Source organism: Siniperca chuatsi, linkage group LG5, assembly GCF_020085105.1.
Source record: "Siniperca chuatsi isolate FFG_IHB_CAS linkage group LG5, ASM2008510v1, whole genome shotgun sequence".
Taxonomy (NCBI): domain Eukaryota; kingdom Metazoa; phylum Chordata; class Actinopteri; order Centrarchiformes; family Sinipercidae; genus Siniperca; species Siniperca chuatsi.
Genome location: NC_058046.1, coordinates 5,134,843 through 5,150,323, shown reverse-complemented (window position 1 = coordinate 5,150,323; position 15,481 = coordinate 5,134,843). Strand labels below are relative to the sequence as shown.

General features: G+C 38.4%; 2 protein-coding genes across 10 annotated transcripts in view; one reads left to right on the top strand and one right to left on the bottom strand.

Annotated features, from left to right (window-relative positions):
• On the top strand, positions 1-15,475 carry LOC122876103 (cilia- and flagella-associated protein 157-like). Of its 8 annotated transcripts, XR_006378012.1 has the most exons (11): positions 6-260; positions 1,416-1,687; positions 2,406-2,559; positions 2,826-3,093; positions 4,020-4,141; positions 5,368-5,518; positions 6,400-6,560; positions 6,789-6,944; positions 7,381-7,479; positions 8,960-9,049; positions 13,070-13,204. XR_006378012.1 is itself a non-coding variant. In XM_044196016.1 (10 exons), the coding sequence occupies exons 1-9, from the start codon at positions 97-99 to the stop codon at positions 7,475-7,477; spliced, it is 1,545 nt and encodes a 514-aa protein (XP_044051951.1). In that variant the 5' UTR covers positions 6-96; the 3' UTR covers positions 7,478-7,479; positions 8,960-9,374. The 8 variants fall into 8 exon arrangements, 5 of the variants coding, with proteins under 5 accessions (XP_044051953.1, XP_044051954.1, XP_044051951.1 ...); XR_006378013.1 differs by lacking the exons at positions 7,381-7,479; positions 13,070-13,204 and adding an exon at positions 14,952-15,475; XR_006378014.1 differs by lacking the exon at positions 7,381-7,479.
• kank1a (KN motif and ankyrin repeat domains 1a) overlaps positions 9,160-15,481 on the bottom strand; it is a 71,299-nt gene continuing 64,977 nt past the window's right edge. For both annotated transcript variants that reach the window (XM_044196013.1, XM_044196014.1), the window contains 4 exons: positions 13,163-13,305; positions 11,184-11,384; positions 10,268-10,366; positions 9,160-10,147 (listed from right to left, as the gene is read on the bottom strand). In XM_044196013.1, coding sequence (XP_044051948.1) covers positions 10,085-10,147; positions 10,268-10,366; positions 11,184-11,384; positions 13,163-13,305 — 506 coding nt within the window. In that variant the 3' untranslated portion in view covers positions 9,160-10,084. The remainder of the gene's footprint in view (positions 10,148-10,267; positions 10,367-11,183; positions 11,385-13,162; positions 13,306-15,481) is intronic.

Here is a 15,481-nt window from a genome sequence, read left to right as displayed (position 1 = left end):
CGAGGAGTCCATGAAGGCAGCATTGCCTAGCAACAACGCAGTTTAGTTTCTCCGCTGGCTCTCAGCGTAAACTTTTAGCCAACTTTCTCTGACACTATGCCCAAAAAGAAGGATAAGAAAAGCGGCGACAAACAAGATGAAGTCAAGAAAACATCGAAAAAGGAGAGTTCCCCGACTCCCGCAGATAAAACCGCTTCTGACGACAAAGAGAAGGCTTTATACCCGACTCAAATACGATTTTTGAACGAGCAGTTGGAGAGGTGAGGCTGTTATACACGAAAAAGCGCTTCTCTATTTAACTCTAGGTAAAATAAGTCAGTGTAAGTTCCTTTAATGGGAATGATGTGATAACATGTTTATTCGTGCGAGTAAATACTTTGTAAATAATTTTGTTAGTCTTGTTTTTTAAACTTAAATTAAAATATGACTTCAGCGCAACTTTTACGTCATTTGCACTGTCGTAATGTAGTATGCTATGTTAGCTTGTCATTCGTTAGCTGTGTTATCACATTGAAATTAGACTCTTTCAAAGTGTATATACAAGATACCTAGCCATAACACATAACCAATGGCGGAAAGTAATTAAGTACATTTACTAATGTACTTTACTTATGTGAGATTTTGAGGTACTTTACTTGAGTATTTCCATTTTATGGTCCTTTACACTTCTGCTCCACTAACTACATTTCAGAAGGAAATACTGTGCTTTTTACTCCACTACATTTATTGAACAGCTATAGTTACTAGTCTACTACTAGTACTACTATCAACAACAGTGTAGATAATTAATAATCTAAAAATATGATACATAATAATATAACACTCACAGGGGCCATGTTTCTGTATTATGAGTACTTTTAATACCTTAAGTACATTTAGCTGATAATACTTCTGCACTTTTACTTGTAATGGAGTATTTTTCCATTGTCGTATTCTTACTTTTACTTAATAATGTCTGATTTTAAAGCCTAGACTGAGGCGTTCACCTGCTCTGGTGGCCTTCTTTAAAAATGTGTTTGAATTTCCGAAGGCCCACTCCAAATATGGGCACCGAGAATTATCACTACCTTGAAGTGAAAGTAAGTGTGCTTCAGACCAGCTTCAATCACAATTCAATGGGTTACACCTGCAGTTTTTGATGACACCTATTTCTTGTTCCTACTGAGGTTGAGTGCACTTAATGTAAGTCACTTTGGACAAAAGGATCCGCCAAATGAATGAAATGCAATTCCAGCATGCTAAAAATGAACCATAATACAGCATGCAACTATCACAACCCTGTGAGAGGCAGCAATGTGATGCATGGCATCCAGTCTGCCAGAAATACAGAAGAAGATACACATCACCCTTTTGTACATACAGTATGTTATTTTGTCCTTAACCCTTGGGCCTGCATGACCCTCTTCCTCCTCCAGATATCAGCTGAAATGTGACCAACTAGAGAGGCAGAAGAAGGACTTAAACTCTCAGTACAGTGCACTGGAGAAGGAGAAGAAGGACATTGTTGAGTATCTGAAACGCTCCCTGCTGGAAAAGGAGGACGAGGTGGACGAGCTGAAAGAGCGCCTGGAGAGTCAGCGGCAGGCTGCCGATAAGGAAAGAGACGCCCTGCAGCTGCAGCACAGTCGACTGAGGCAAGAGCTTCAAGACCGGATCGAAAAACTCACCGCAGAAAACATGACACTTGGTGAGATTGAATATCTCTGTGGGTTAAACTGGGGTCCAGTTCAGCTCTCACTGTAGCACGCTGGTCTCATGAAACGATTTGAGATTTTGAGAACTTTTCTGTGGTTTGATGTTTTTCCACATAAAACTGAGACATAATTATTTGATTGAGAAAATAATACAAATATCAAAGAAAAATGTTTTCCACACAGCATGACATTGTCACATCTTCCACCCTGTTGGAAATTAATTAATTAATTTATGATAGCTACTACAGCACATGTGAAATATAAACAGTTCTTTTGCACACTGACTCACTTAAAATTCACACCTCCAACCCAAAACCTATGATCACATTTTAGTAGATAGACATTTTTATTTATAGACACCTGAGCGTGAGATTAATCTTTTACAAACTTTTACACACTGACAAGGATGGTATGGAAATATGACAACAATGAATTTCTAGCCAGTTAACGCTAGATAGCCCAATTATACACTACATTGGTATTAACTGGTTTCATTGGACCTGTAACATCAACACATTGTAACTACAGTACATTCACTCACCATGGCAACAAACAAGATGGCTGGCTGAACAGTTTAGCAACCTCTACACTGCATTTAACACAAATTGGATGTAGAAACAAACTCATTGGTTTGCATTAAACCTCAGTAAGTGGAACCACTAAGGTTTAACTCTCTCCTCTCGTTCTCCTCTCCTCTCTCCTCCTCCAAAGCGGCGAGGCTTGCTAGTCTAGAGGAGTTTCAGAAGCAGAAGGAGCAGCTGATGTCCAACATGGAGTCTCTGGAGAAGCAGCTGGCCAGTCAGAAGGAGGAACACAAGGCTGCCGTCCACAGCCTGGAGATGAAAGCGCTGCTGGAAAACAAGAGGTTGAGACTGCTGATATACTGACAGCATTACATCTGAAATTACAGCTAACGATCATAGCCTATCCTAGCTATGAAAAAATAAAAAAATCAACAATATGGCAGAAATGTGTGGAAATAGCGTAACATTCCAGGCTTTTTTTGTATTGAAGGTAAAAAGCTGTTATGTACAGGGCTAAATAAACTTGACTTGCCTTCAGGATTATTAAATATACTATGCCTAAATGATTTACTCTCCCACTCTCCTCTCTTCTGTTCCCTGACAAAAGGTTGGAGAAGGACATGGAGAGCCACGTGGCGGTCATGGCGGCAGAGGTGCAGCACCTGGTGGACCAGAAGGTCCCGGAGACGACCAGGTTGGCCCTTCAGGAGAACACAGAGGTTAAGGCTCTGTTCAGCCAGCTGTCAGAGCAGGCACGGGTCCTGATGGGGGAGAACTCTGCCCTGCGAGACCGTAAGAGTCGGCTCAGTGTGGATGTGGACATCCTGGAGCAAATGCTCAGCGAGATGTCCCGCAAGAGCTGCATCCGCAAGAAGGTGAGAGTCCTGGATAATAAAGTTTTTTTTTTACCAATAAACAGATATCTATCTATTCATTGCTTGGGCTCAGTGGGTTTGATGATGTTTGCACACACGAGTTGTAATTGTAATGAACGACCTTGTAATTTTAAGATCTTGTCAACTAATGCATCAAAATTGGGTATCCGTAGATTCTTATTGTGTTTTTTGAAAGTTTCATGTTATTTTCTTTATATTTTGGGGGTTATATGATTAAGATTTAAAGTCCTCTATCAAAAAACATTTTTAAACTTGGTGCTATAAGGTCCTACTGTTCACTCCAATCACACAGAACTACATTTTTCTGTCAGGAAAGAAAAAAACATTTTTTTGCCAAATGATTTAAAATAACAGTGATTAGCTGATGTAACTAAATGTATTGTGAAATAGGTACCCCAGCCAAAAAATGTCAAATTGTTCCCAGTTACAAGTGGGGTCTGTAAGGAGACTGTATCTTTACTACTACTGACCATATTGTCATGAGATTTTGTTGTGTGGATATTTATGGACCCCAGAGGATGATTTCTTGACTAACAATTGACAAGCCTGAAAACCCAATGTATCTGTATTTTGCTGCAGATATTCATGGTCCCCAGATAATGAATCTTTATGTTTTTTGGTGACTCCTGGGCTTTTCCTAAAGTCCCATTGTCAGGGTAAATACTCTCCTTAATGGGCTGGCTTCTGGTTCATATACTATTCTACATAATATCTGCTTAGCGAGGATTGTTAGTCTGGAAGTGCAGTGGCAAATAAGAAGCACTCGAAGCTGTAACAGTTTAATTTTTGTCTTCTTTCCCACCACCACATTAACATAACATTAATTTTGTCTTTCCTTGGGCCTGGATTTTAATATTAAAAACTATTTGATTCACTAAAAACACTGGACATCTTCTCTCCGTCAGGTGGTGGAGCAGCTTACAGAAAAGTGTCAGCAGCTGCAGGTGGAGCTGAAAGACTGTCGGCAAGAACTCAAGCAGCTTCAGACCGAACACACAGGAGTCCTGGCTGAGATGGAGGCACTCAGGTCAAAGTTTACTCTGTCTCTACTGTCCGTACCATATCCACATACTGACTCATATTCTCTCCATTTATTTCAGTGTTCAGAGCAATTAACAAGAATATCTCAATTTTGAGTAAAAACCCACAAGGTTTCTGGAAAAAACAAAACAAAACAAATCCACAGTTTTTTTTTAATTTCAAACTAGCAGCGGCAACTCTTTAAACCAGGCTGTTCCTTTCAGTAGATTCAGTTATTACTCATATTATTTACCTTGTTATTTTTATTAGTAGTAGAAGTAAAAGACTGAGGAGATTACGCATCATTAGGATGAAGGACAAGTAAGGACAAGTAAGAGCTGACTCGTGAGGGTCAACTTACAAAGCTAATCAGGCACATTTGAACTAAAATAACAAGCCTAGTAATTATGCCACAAAAAGCCAATTAATTATACTTTGTTGCACACACAAATACCAAAAGCAAAAGACTGGAACATGCAGGAACACTGAAGCACACTCTTAACTGAACTTAACTGAAAGGACTAATTGGCCTTGATTTAATGCAGCTGACTGCAGCTCTGACCATGAAAATATCCAGCATGAGACACTGGAACATGACCTAAGTAAATACAGTAATTTAGTGTAGTTTCTGACCTTTTTAACAAAGAAAAACAGACTTTAAAAAATAAAAAAGGTGATAAGCTCATTAAAAGTTTTTGTGGTTCTTTTATTTAACTTGTTGTGTAAAACGCCTTTTAGTATGTTGAAAGTTTCAATCAAATTTATTATTATTAGAGATGATGATTTTTTTTTTACATACGTTTACATACACTGACGAAAAACAAAAAAATGACAATACCACATAAAAAATTAAAAATACAAAAATGCAGAGAAGAATCCCATGATGTGGATTTAAGAAACAAATGTCCAATAAGAAATACAGCTGCAACATGGTTGTTATCTTGAGTATCAGTGACATTTTGTGGAAGTTTTTCATCTAAAGTACAAGCTACAATCTGCATAAAAAGACAGCAGACAGTTGATGAGTTTCAGGCATGTGAACTAAAATTAGTTTGGACAACAGTAGGGAATGAAAGGTCTGAATTTAGCAGTGCACGTGTTGGACTGCACCAACTAGAAGACAGAGGCTTCACTCATTGTACTGAAAGTAAACACATAGTGAGAACTGATTAAATTAAACTTTAGTGACATTTGTAGGGAAATGGCATAAAACTGTCAGTGTTTTGTTTTCAGACAGGACCAGGCCTCACTGTCTCAGCAGTGCGGTAAAAAAAGAGCGGAGGTGAGTCGGCTGGAGGCGGAGCTACAGGAGGAGAGGAGGAAGAGAAGCAGGATGAAGAGCATCATGCAGGAAGCAGCCATCACACTCAGACAAGCCCTGATGGTAAAATAAGTCCTGACCCTAAACACCCCACGTCAGGAACATCAGGACACACAAACATGTTCAAGTGTCTTATTTTAGGACATATTTGCCAAATGTAAGCCTAATTGCTAAATTATTGGGGGGGGGGTTTCACTGGTATGTTTCTGTGACAAACAGGGAGGTTAACGAAAGGGAGCTCTGTGCTTCAGCAAAACCAGAAGAGGTGCTAGCACTAAAAAACATAACAGTGTGAAAAAGATACACATCTTTATTTATTGGTCAAAAACCAAGTTGTAATTATTTTTAACTAATAAACAAAGATCTAGTTTAGTTGGACATTGTTAGTTGGTTGTAATGTAAAAATGGGGAGGTTAAACATTCTTAGCAATAAGACAGTTATCCGTGTTAACTAATTAGCCTAGATGACCCTTTAAGTCACAATACAATAACTACACCATGATCCATATCATCAAACCAGCTGAACTGCTAAGGAATACACTCTCAAGCATTTTTACCACTAAGCTAAATGACTCTTACTCATGTAAATGGGAGACGTAGAAGTGTAAGAAGTTAACCCAAAAAACAGATACTTGTGTGTATATTGATCTTTGTTAATTGTATATTACTAAGAGGAATCTTGTGACAGTTCATCAGAGTGACATTTGAAATATCTACAAATGTTAAGCTGCTGCCTGCAATTGAAGTTGTATCATGTCATGCAAAGCATAAGGTTTACACCACTGTTAATTAAGTAGGCTAATAATGCACTGAACAATATAAGCAATTTAGCAACATTACATAGTAACATGAATACTGATATTTATCTGAGCCATTGAGATTGTTTCAGCCTCTTAGAAATGATTTCATGACTTCAGCTCTGATGTTGGCTCTGTTCCCTGCAGGAGGCACCTACCGAGCAGGACTCGGAGGTGGATTCTGTCCTCCAGTGGAAGCTGCTGATGCAGAAGCTGCTGGTAGTCTTGGACAGACCCACACTCACCAACTCGACCGCTGAGAAAGACAAACTGAATGAGCTGCAGATCTCTGACCCTGCAGCAGCTAGGTCATAAAATCACTCTCTCACTGGAGAGAGAGACTGGTTGTTTTGCGTACCACCACAATTTTGTAGCTTTTTGTGGGCTCTTTGATCTGCATTGTGCACCACATTGTGAGACTATAGTATCCATCAACTACATATAGAAATAATCAATGACTTTAATATGCTTAATAAGTCTCAGCTGAGTGAAACCAAACTGAGCACTTTGTCATCCTGTTTCTTGTGTCTTTACAGAGCAGGGACCTTGAATCCAGCTTTGAGTTTCCAGTTCGAGCTGGCCCGCTACAGGCCGGGCGATCTCGGCCTTGTACCCCGTCCCACACTGAAACACAAACACATACTGTCTAGGATGGGAGCTGGGTCCAGCAGCACCCACGTGCCTCTCCACAGGTTTGTTCAGACCTTGAAATTCACCTACTGGGTCTGCAGGGGGCAGTGTTGTTTGTTGAAGTCCTGTTTCAGTTTCCTTTTTGTCGACTTAACAACAGAATTGTCTTGTAGAAACAGAAAATTATAGTGCAAGAACTGTTAACGGGCTCTGGTGGAAAGAATATCGCCCTTGTGTTAAATTTAGGTTTACTTTTACAAACAATACATATATTTTGGAGAAAACATTAACTAACACTCATCATCCCCCCTATTTTAAATTAATAGAGGCTATCATTTTGATATTTAAGGACTTCAATCACCAAATATCAGTTAAAAAACAAAATTGATTCAGTTTGTTGTGTTGGAAATATACTCTTTAATATAACTCTGCTCACAAAAACCTCTTAAACTTGTTCATGACACTTATTTTACTGCTGTTGCTCTTTCCATCCCTCAGGAAGCCGTCCAGTCAGAAAACAGCTGGCTCCGTTAACCTGAGTGACTCAGCTGTCAGATTTTTGACCTCCAGAAACTCGTTCACTAAACCCAAATAACAGTAACTAAACTCGCTTCCTACTCATGTTGGTGAAAACCCTTCAGATCTCCAATCTGTTGATATGTTGCCTGTTAACTTCATTTACCTTCTGTCCTGTCCATATTTATTTTGTGCTATAAGTGAGCCGATGTAACTTTGTGGCCACAAGTTACAAATAATGATAAACACCAAAAATTAACTGTAGCAGTAAGGCACAAGTAGAGTGAACTGACTCAGTTTGTCTATTATACAGCAAAATCTATGTAAAGTTTGCTAACATCTGGTAACATTAGCCACTGAAGCTACTGGTCACACCAGACCGAGTAAGGATGTAAGCTATGAATTCAACTTTTCATTAATCAGAGAATTAATGTGCTATGTCTTCATTCAAAAAGTCACATTGTCTCACTTAAAGGCGGAGGTGGAAGAAGTACTCCAATCTTTTACTTAAGTAAAAGTAGTAAACCACAGTGTAGAAATACTCTGTTACGAGTAAAAGTCCTGCATTCAAAATTTTACTTAAGTACAAAAGGTATTAGCATCAGTATATACTTAAAGTACCAAAAGTAAAAGTACTCATTACGCAGAATGGCCTATTTCAGAACATTTTTTTAATTATTGGAGTATAATTTAATTACTTTATATACTTTATCAGCTGGGTAGCTGTGAATTTCCCCCGGGATCAATAAATTTTTATCTTAACCTACAATAACGCATAATTTATTACATTTATTTTGTATTATTAATCGAATCTGCAAAGTAACCAGTAACTAAAGTTGTGCCAAAACACTGACTTATACTGATTTATGAATAAAATCTCAACCTACTGCAAACCGCAAATTTTTTATAATAGATGCTTTTATCTTCAAGTCTTCATTAAAAGTAAATTTTACTATTAAGTACTAAGGAAGCGATTTTATCTTTGCCTTTTGAATTTACAAAGATGAAATTATTGATGTTTCAGATCATTCTGCTTCGATTTATATTATTTAGCCTGTTTTTTTGCTTTTGCTTCACATTTGTGGCATTTTTCTTTTCTTTTTCTTGACACCTGTATGTTATGTCTCTGGGTGAAATGCTACGTTTTGTTATGTTTTTGATCGACATTGTTTCTGATCAACATTTAAGATGTATATACACCTGTGAGCATGTTTTCATTTAATGCTGTGTTGTAGTCTAAAAACAGTGCGTCTCCAATCACCTAAGGTGTGTTTAATGTTAATTGATGACCCCCTCCTCCTGTGAAAGACCATATGATCTGTATATCTGGCCGGGTGTCTCATGCTCTGAGGACGGTCTTTGTGACCGAAAGCTAATTTGGTGTGAATGAGATTTAAGTGTGCGGCTGTTTTGATCTTTTTTTGCATCCAGCACCTTTTTGTTCTGTGGTAGTTTTTTTAGAACATTTTGCTAAATGTTGGACATTAACATTTTGTCTTAAAAAAATAAAATTTTTGTAGAGAAAAAAAAAATTAATACCTTCTTTTCTTCTGCTAAACAGGTAAGGAGAAGCATTTAGAAACCCAGCAGTCGCAGCACAGACTGAAAACTTCAGATTAAACCCAAAGAAATGTTTTCCCATCAGGCTGTGGTAAGAGAAACACAACTGGAAAACGTGATCCTCAGTGCCGTTTAATTTCCCATAAATGTTATGTTTACTTAAGCTTTGTGGGTCATCAAACAAGACGAGACACTGATAAATATACTTTAATTGATGTTTATTGTTATATGGCAAAGTCTCAGGCACTTCAATTCTCATTTGAGGATGAAAGTCAGTACCTTGATGAAAACTAGAGGACAGACAGCTTATATTACACATGAGAGACGGACAGAAAGAAACTGGACACGAAGACAAAAAGGAGAATAACTAAACTCTAATGACTACCGTATGTACAATGAAATACATATATCTGCATTAAAAACTATACTTTTGATAAATATATAACTTCATGGGTCGTTAAGTAGTAATAGGAAATATTCAAAATACTGTGATTCTTCTTTTTAAATAGATACAAAGGGTTTGTATAAAAGTACAATTTCTCCAGTCTAGGTCACGTCTATTCATTAATGCATCCATCCACATCAGTTGTCCATGTACTGTAGAGCTGGGCGCACATGTGTGAGACTGGGATGTCGAGGCGAGCAATATATACAGGAAATATTTCCTCTTACATGTGGGTGGATTATTCTCCATCTGTCTACTCTGATGCACTCAAAAAAGAAAAATTGAATCACAAATGAAGTTGTTTTGGTGCTCTTGAATGATCAACATTGAGCTTTAGAAATAAAATAAAAAAGTTGTCAAATTGCAAAAATCAAAACAAAAAAATGAACAAAAAGAAGGGAAAAATGGCATTTAGTAGTTGAATTTGTGTCCGTGTTGGTTTGCTGATTGTTTGAGACACTTCAGCCAGAATCTGATGAGAATCTGAGGCACCAGCTGGTTACATTCATATTCAAAGGGCACTTTGGGCTCGTCATGGAAGCAAGTGTGCACATAAATAAAGAACATTTCCAGAAATCTCATTGGTTGGTTGGTTGGTTGGTGCTTGCATCCAGCTGTGGGTAAGGCATCGTTCAGCGTGAACCAATAGCAGCGCAGGGTTTGTAGGGGGAGGCGGGGCCTCTAATCGAACATGCCCCTCCGAGTGGGACTTGGTGACATCTTTCTGCCGAGTCGAGGGGTCCCCTAGAATACAGACGTACACAAACACACGTGTAAATGTTTCACTTAACAGTCAACATGTAAAGAGATGTGAAATTACAAGAACAGGGTGGTTTTAAAATGGAGGGCGAGGCGAGGACGTACCGGTGACTGGCCCTTGGAGAAGTTGACATGTGCATAAAGCAACACTGCAATGTCCTTGTGTCCTGCTTCCAGAGCGATGGACAGGGCGTTACTCTCATCCTGAAAGAAAACAAGGATGAAGAGACACAAAGAAGGGGAAACAAAGAATAAAAGATCAGTTAGAAACACTGAAAAATAAAACCTGCCAAACAGAATTCAGTAAACAGTTTCTTCAAATATATGAAAAGGTTATATGCAGTTATCAACACACTATGAAAGATTTCATAAATGTCATTGTATATGCTGGATTTAACTAAATTTAAAGCCCCCCAAAAGCCAGTTTCAAATCTTTTCTGTATAACAATAAATATGGATGATTAAATTAGTCACAATAAAAGTAAATATTCAGAAAAAAACTGAAAACATTGAAAATGTTACTTCAGTAAAAGTATAATCAGGAAAATGTACCTAAAGTATTCAAAGAAAATGTCCCCTGTGACTGTTATACTATTATATATTATATCATTAGATTATTACTCATGCATTAATAAAAGCAGCATTTTACTGTTGTAGTTGAGACGCAGCTCATTGTTAACTATTTTGCATCAGACTGCAACTAATGATTATTTTCATTACGGATGAATCTGCTGATTATTTTCTCCATTAATCGACTGATTGTTTGGTTTGTGAAAAGTTCTGAAAATAGTGAGAAATGCCGTCACAATGACCCAGAGCCCAAAGTGACACCTTCACGATGCTTGTTTTGTCCAACCAACAGTACAAACTAAAGTTATCAAATAAATGTAGTGAAGTAAAAAGTACAATATTTCCCTCGGAAATGTAGTTAAGTATAAAGTGGCATGAAAACAAAATACTAACGTAAAGTACAAGTACCGAGTTACATTCCACCCCTTGTGCCCCGTCGTGTGTTACTCACGCTGTCACTCAGCGTGGCGTCGCAGCCGGGTTGAGCCAGCAGCAGTTTGACGATCTCCACGTGTCCGTGTTCGCTGGCACACATCAGCGCCGTGGAGCCCTCGTCGTCCTGGACATTGACATCGGCCCCGTGAGCCAGCAGGGCCCGAACCATGTCCATCCTGCCGTGACTGACCGCCAGCATCAGCCCCGTCTGACCAGCCTGACCGCACAGGGACAAGAAAAAGCTTTTTATTAATGCTAGCACACTGTTTTATGTCCAACATGTCTTCTCTGTTTTATTATTATTACTATTGTTTTTATCGTATATTATTGTTGGGAATTTTATTTTTGTATTTATTTATTGTCTGATTTTATTTGCCTCATTGCCTCCTGAAATGTTTTTAATCCTGGTTCAACCATGTAAAGCACTTTGTGAATAGTGAAAAGTGCTGTATAAACAAAGTTTATTGTTATTAATTATCACCCCAGGGCAGTTCTCCATGTAAGAAATCCAGAAAGCCTTCTTCAGCCCACTTTAAGATAATGTTGTACCAGGAATAGACTTTAATGCAAACATACTGATGCTGAAACAATTACTTGACACATCAATAGTCAGAAAACAAACAACTATGATAACTGAAGGCTGGAACTAAATTGTTTTTATTCTCGATGAAAGTGTCGGCCATTTTCTCAATTCATTTATTGTTTATATCAGGAAATAGTGAAAATGCCCATTATAATTACCAACATTGGTTGTTTTATCAGACCAACAGTCCAAAACCCAGAAATATTTAATTTACACTGCTATGAAACAGAGGAAAGCATCAAATCTTTGCGTTCGAGAAGCTGGAAGCAGAGAATGTTTGGCATTTTTGCACAATAAATGACTGAAACGATTAATCAATTATCAAAATTGCTTCTGCCCTAAACTGATTATTTGTGAAAGTTAAAATAAGTAATCAAGTAAAAATATCACTGATTCCAGCTTCTCAATTGTGAGGATTTGCTGCTTTTCCCTGTTTTATATTATTGTAGATCGAATATTTCTGGGGTTTTAACTGTTGGTTGGACAAAACAAGCAATTTGAAGACGACAGCTTGAGCTTTGCGGACTTAAAATGGGCATTTGTCACCATTTTTTTTTGACAAAGTATATGATTAATAATTATTTTTGTAACCATTATGTATTCATTATTTTGAGTAGTTAGCTAAGAAATGTATTTTATTACAACAAAAGTCTGGCTTATCATCAACACAACAGCTATGGTGAAATGAAATCATGAGGGTGAAGATGGAAATGGCTTCTGTGATACGAAATAATTACGTGATTGATATAAATTAGGGGTGAGAGTCATAATAAAAGATAAAGAGATAATTAAAAAAAAATGAAATGAAGTATAAACTGTGCCAGATGGAGCCGGGTACATGTGGGTGGAATAAACAGGTTAATGGTTGGAATCAGGATTATGTACATACATATTATAACTAAGTGACTGTATTGTTTGTTTCATAGAATTAATAAAGAAAAATGATTGCAGCCCTAAAACACACCTCATTATTTCGAGGCCAAATCATAAAATTATGACTCCGGCAGTAAGAAGTGTAACATGCACACTGACTGAGTTTAACACCACTTGGTGGCACCAAAGTACTATTTTTCCTACTTTGGGTAAAAGTACATCTGAAATGAAACTTTCTGGTAAAATCTTTTGCAGCCAAGACTTTCAACTGAGACTCCTGTGTAGAATCTGGTTTTGTGTGTTTCTGATTTACTAAATCATTCACTCATTTGAAGTCTTTTAAATATCCTTTTATATTCGCTGATATGTCAGTCAAGCACACTCTTCATTTCTGCCTCTTGTTTTAGTTTACAAAGAAAGTGTCCGTCATTGATTTGTCATCACAGCCTTCATTCCCCTGCTCTCTGAAACGTAAGCCATGTGTGGTGGCTGTTGGTGGCCTGCCGCTGCCTTCTGACCTCTGACCTCCAGTCACTGACCTGGCTGGCTCGAGCGTTGACGTCGCCCTTGCTGAAGAGCTCCTCCACAATACGCATGTCCTTGGGCGTCTCCACTGCGGCCAGCGCGGCCAGCATGATGGGTGTGTATCCCGCCTTGTTCTGCTGGTTCACGTTACACACATCTGAAACACACACACACACACACACACACACACACACGGACGCTGTGTTTAAAGCACTCTGCAGTAGCTTTAGGGCATACTTTTTCAGTGCGGGTGGTCTCGTATGCTATAACTGTCTGATTGACTTGTCACTGTCGCCCGTCAGTCAGCGCACACAGTAATGTAGAAGGACTTGTGTCAGGCCAGGTCAGTCTCTTCTCCAGGGACCATGATGCATTGTTTGAACCCTAAAGAACTCATCCTTTACTCTTTTTGTAAGCAGCCTTTTCGGACCGAAGCCTTTCAAAGAGACAAGACATCAGAGCCTGGAGGGGAGTGAGGCCGGTGTGAGGGTGGCTGCCCCGCCACTGAGGGGAGGAGAGGTCTAACGAACTGGGACTGGGTGTGAGGACAAAGGCTACAATGGGAACAGGGGGGTGGACATGCTGTCACAGAGCACAAGGACACAAAGGGCCGAGGAGACAAAAGGCTTTCAGAGTAGCGAGTGGCCGAGACCTCATCACAGTCTATTGAGCCTTCAGAGAGATCAGCGGTGAAGGAAATATTCAGATCTTTTACCTCGGTAAAAGCACTAATACCACGCTGTAAAAATACTCTGTTACAAGTAAACGTCCTGCATTGAAAATGTTACTTCAGTAAAAGTATAATCAGGAAAATGTACTTAAAGTATTCAAAGAAAATGTCCCCTGTGAATGTTATACTATTATATATTATATCATTAGATTATTACTTTGTTTGATTTTACTGTTGTAGTTGAGGTGGAGCTCATTGTTAACTATTTTGTGTCGGACTGCAACTCATGATTATTTTCATTACGGATGAATCTGCTGATTATTTTCTCCATTAATCGATTGATTGTTTGGTTTGTGAAAATTATGAAAATAGTGAGAAATGCCGTCACAATGACCCAGAGCCCAAAGTGACACCTTCACGATGCTTGTTTTGTCCAACCAAACAGTCCAAACCTCAAAATTATTAAAAAATAAATTAAAATAATTAAAAGGAAAATCAGCAAATCCTTAACGAGCTCAGTAATAGTGTTTGATTAGAATTCAAACCGGATTTCTGGTTTAGAGAGGTTAACGATTATCAAAATAGTTGCCAATTAATTTTCTGTCACTAATTGATTAATCAACTAATAGTTCCAGCTGTACTTGTATAAATTGTTGGGTAGTTTCATTTATAACAAAACATATTTTATAAGCTGAAACAGGGTTCTCCGCACATCCCAAAGCAATATGCAGCTGAATCAGGTGCTTCTCAGTCCAAGGGAAAAACAGAGACTGTAGAACAGTAATTGATTGGCAGCCTTTAATTGTGCAAACAGACTGACGTTTCCCTGCTGGAATCGAACCGGGGACATTGTGGTCACACTGTATGCGGATTAACCAAACTCTTATAGTTTTTCTTATTCTTGTTTCTATTTGGGTTGAACTTGTTCTGAGTTTTGACAACAATTACTCTAATGCTGGGTGAATTAAACCACGTGATGGTTATGAAGAAAGATCATTAGTTATAAGGAGTGTCTTTTTGTCTATGACTTCTGATGGACGTTTGCTACCACTTAAAGTGGCACAGTTTACTACTAGAAGAGTAAGTGGCGCTGATTCTGGCACTGTGTGTGTGTGTGACGTCTGTATGTTTAGACAATCTGCAATGGATCGCTCTGATCAGTGAGGAGCTGCCAAAGACCGAGAGAAGAAGAGGAAAAGGCAGAGGAAGTCAGTGTAGTTACACGCCTCTAAGTGTCCGAGTTACTGTTGGCTTTCTGCAGAAACCTGATATCTTAAAAGAGGACGATAAGGATGAAAGAAAGCAGGAGGAGGAGGAGACTGCAGAACACAAAAGCTTCTGCTGTTCTGATGAAGTAGTGAGGAGAGTAAAATTAAACTTGGCTGCATTTTAAGTAAAACAAAGATAATCTCAGGGTCTTGATGGATTAGGAAAGCTTTGAAACATTTTAGAAACACTGGACAACAGAGATTCCTTTCAACTTATTACTAAACACGAACAGGAAACAGATGCTCTGCTAAATGTTTTGATTTTATGCACTGAACTCAACACAAGCAATGCTTTGTGGCCACATGAAGATGAAAGAACGCTTTATAAATTTGCCTTCATGCTAACTTGTTGCTTTGCTTATTTCAGATTTACAGAATCATCCTGCTGCTCTCAC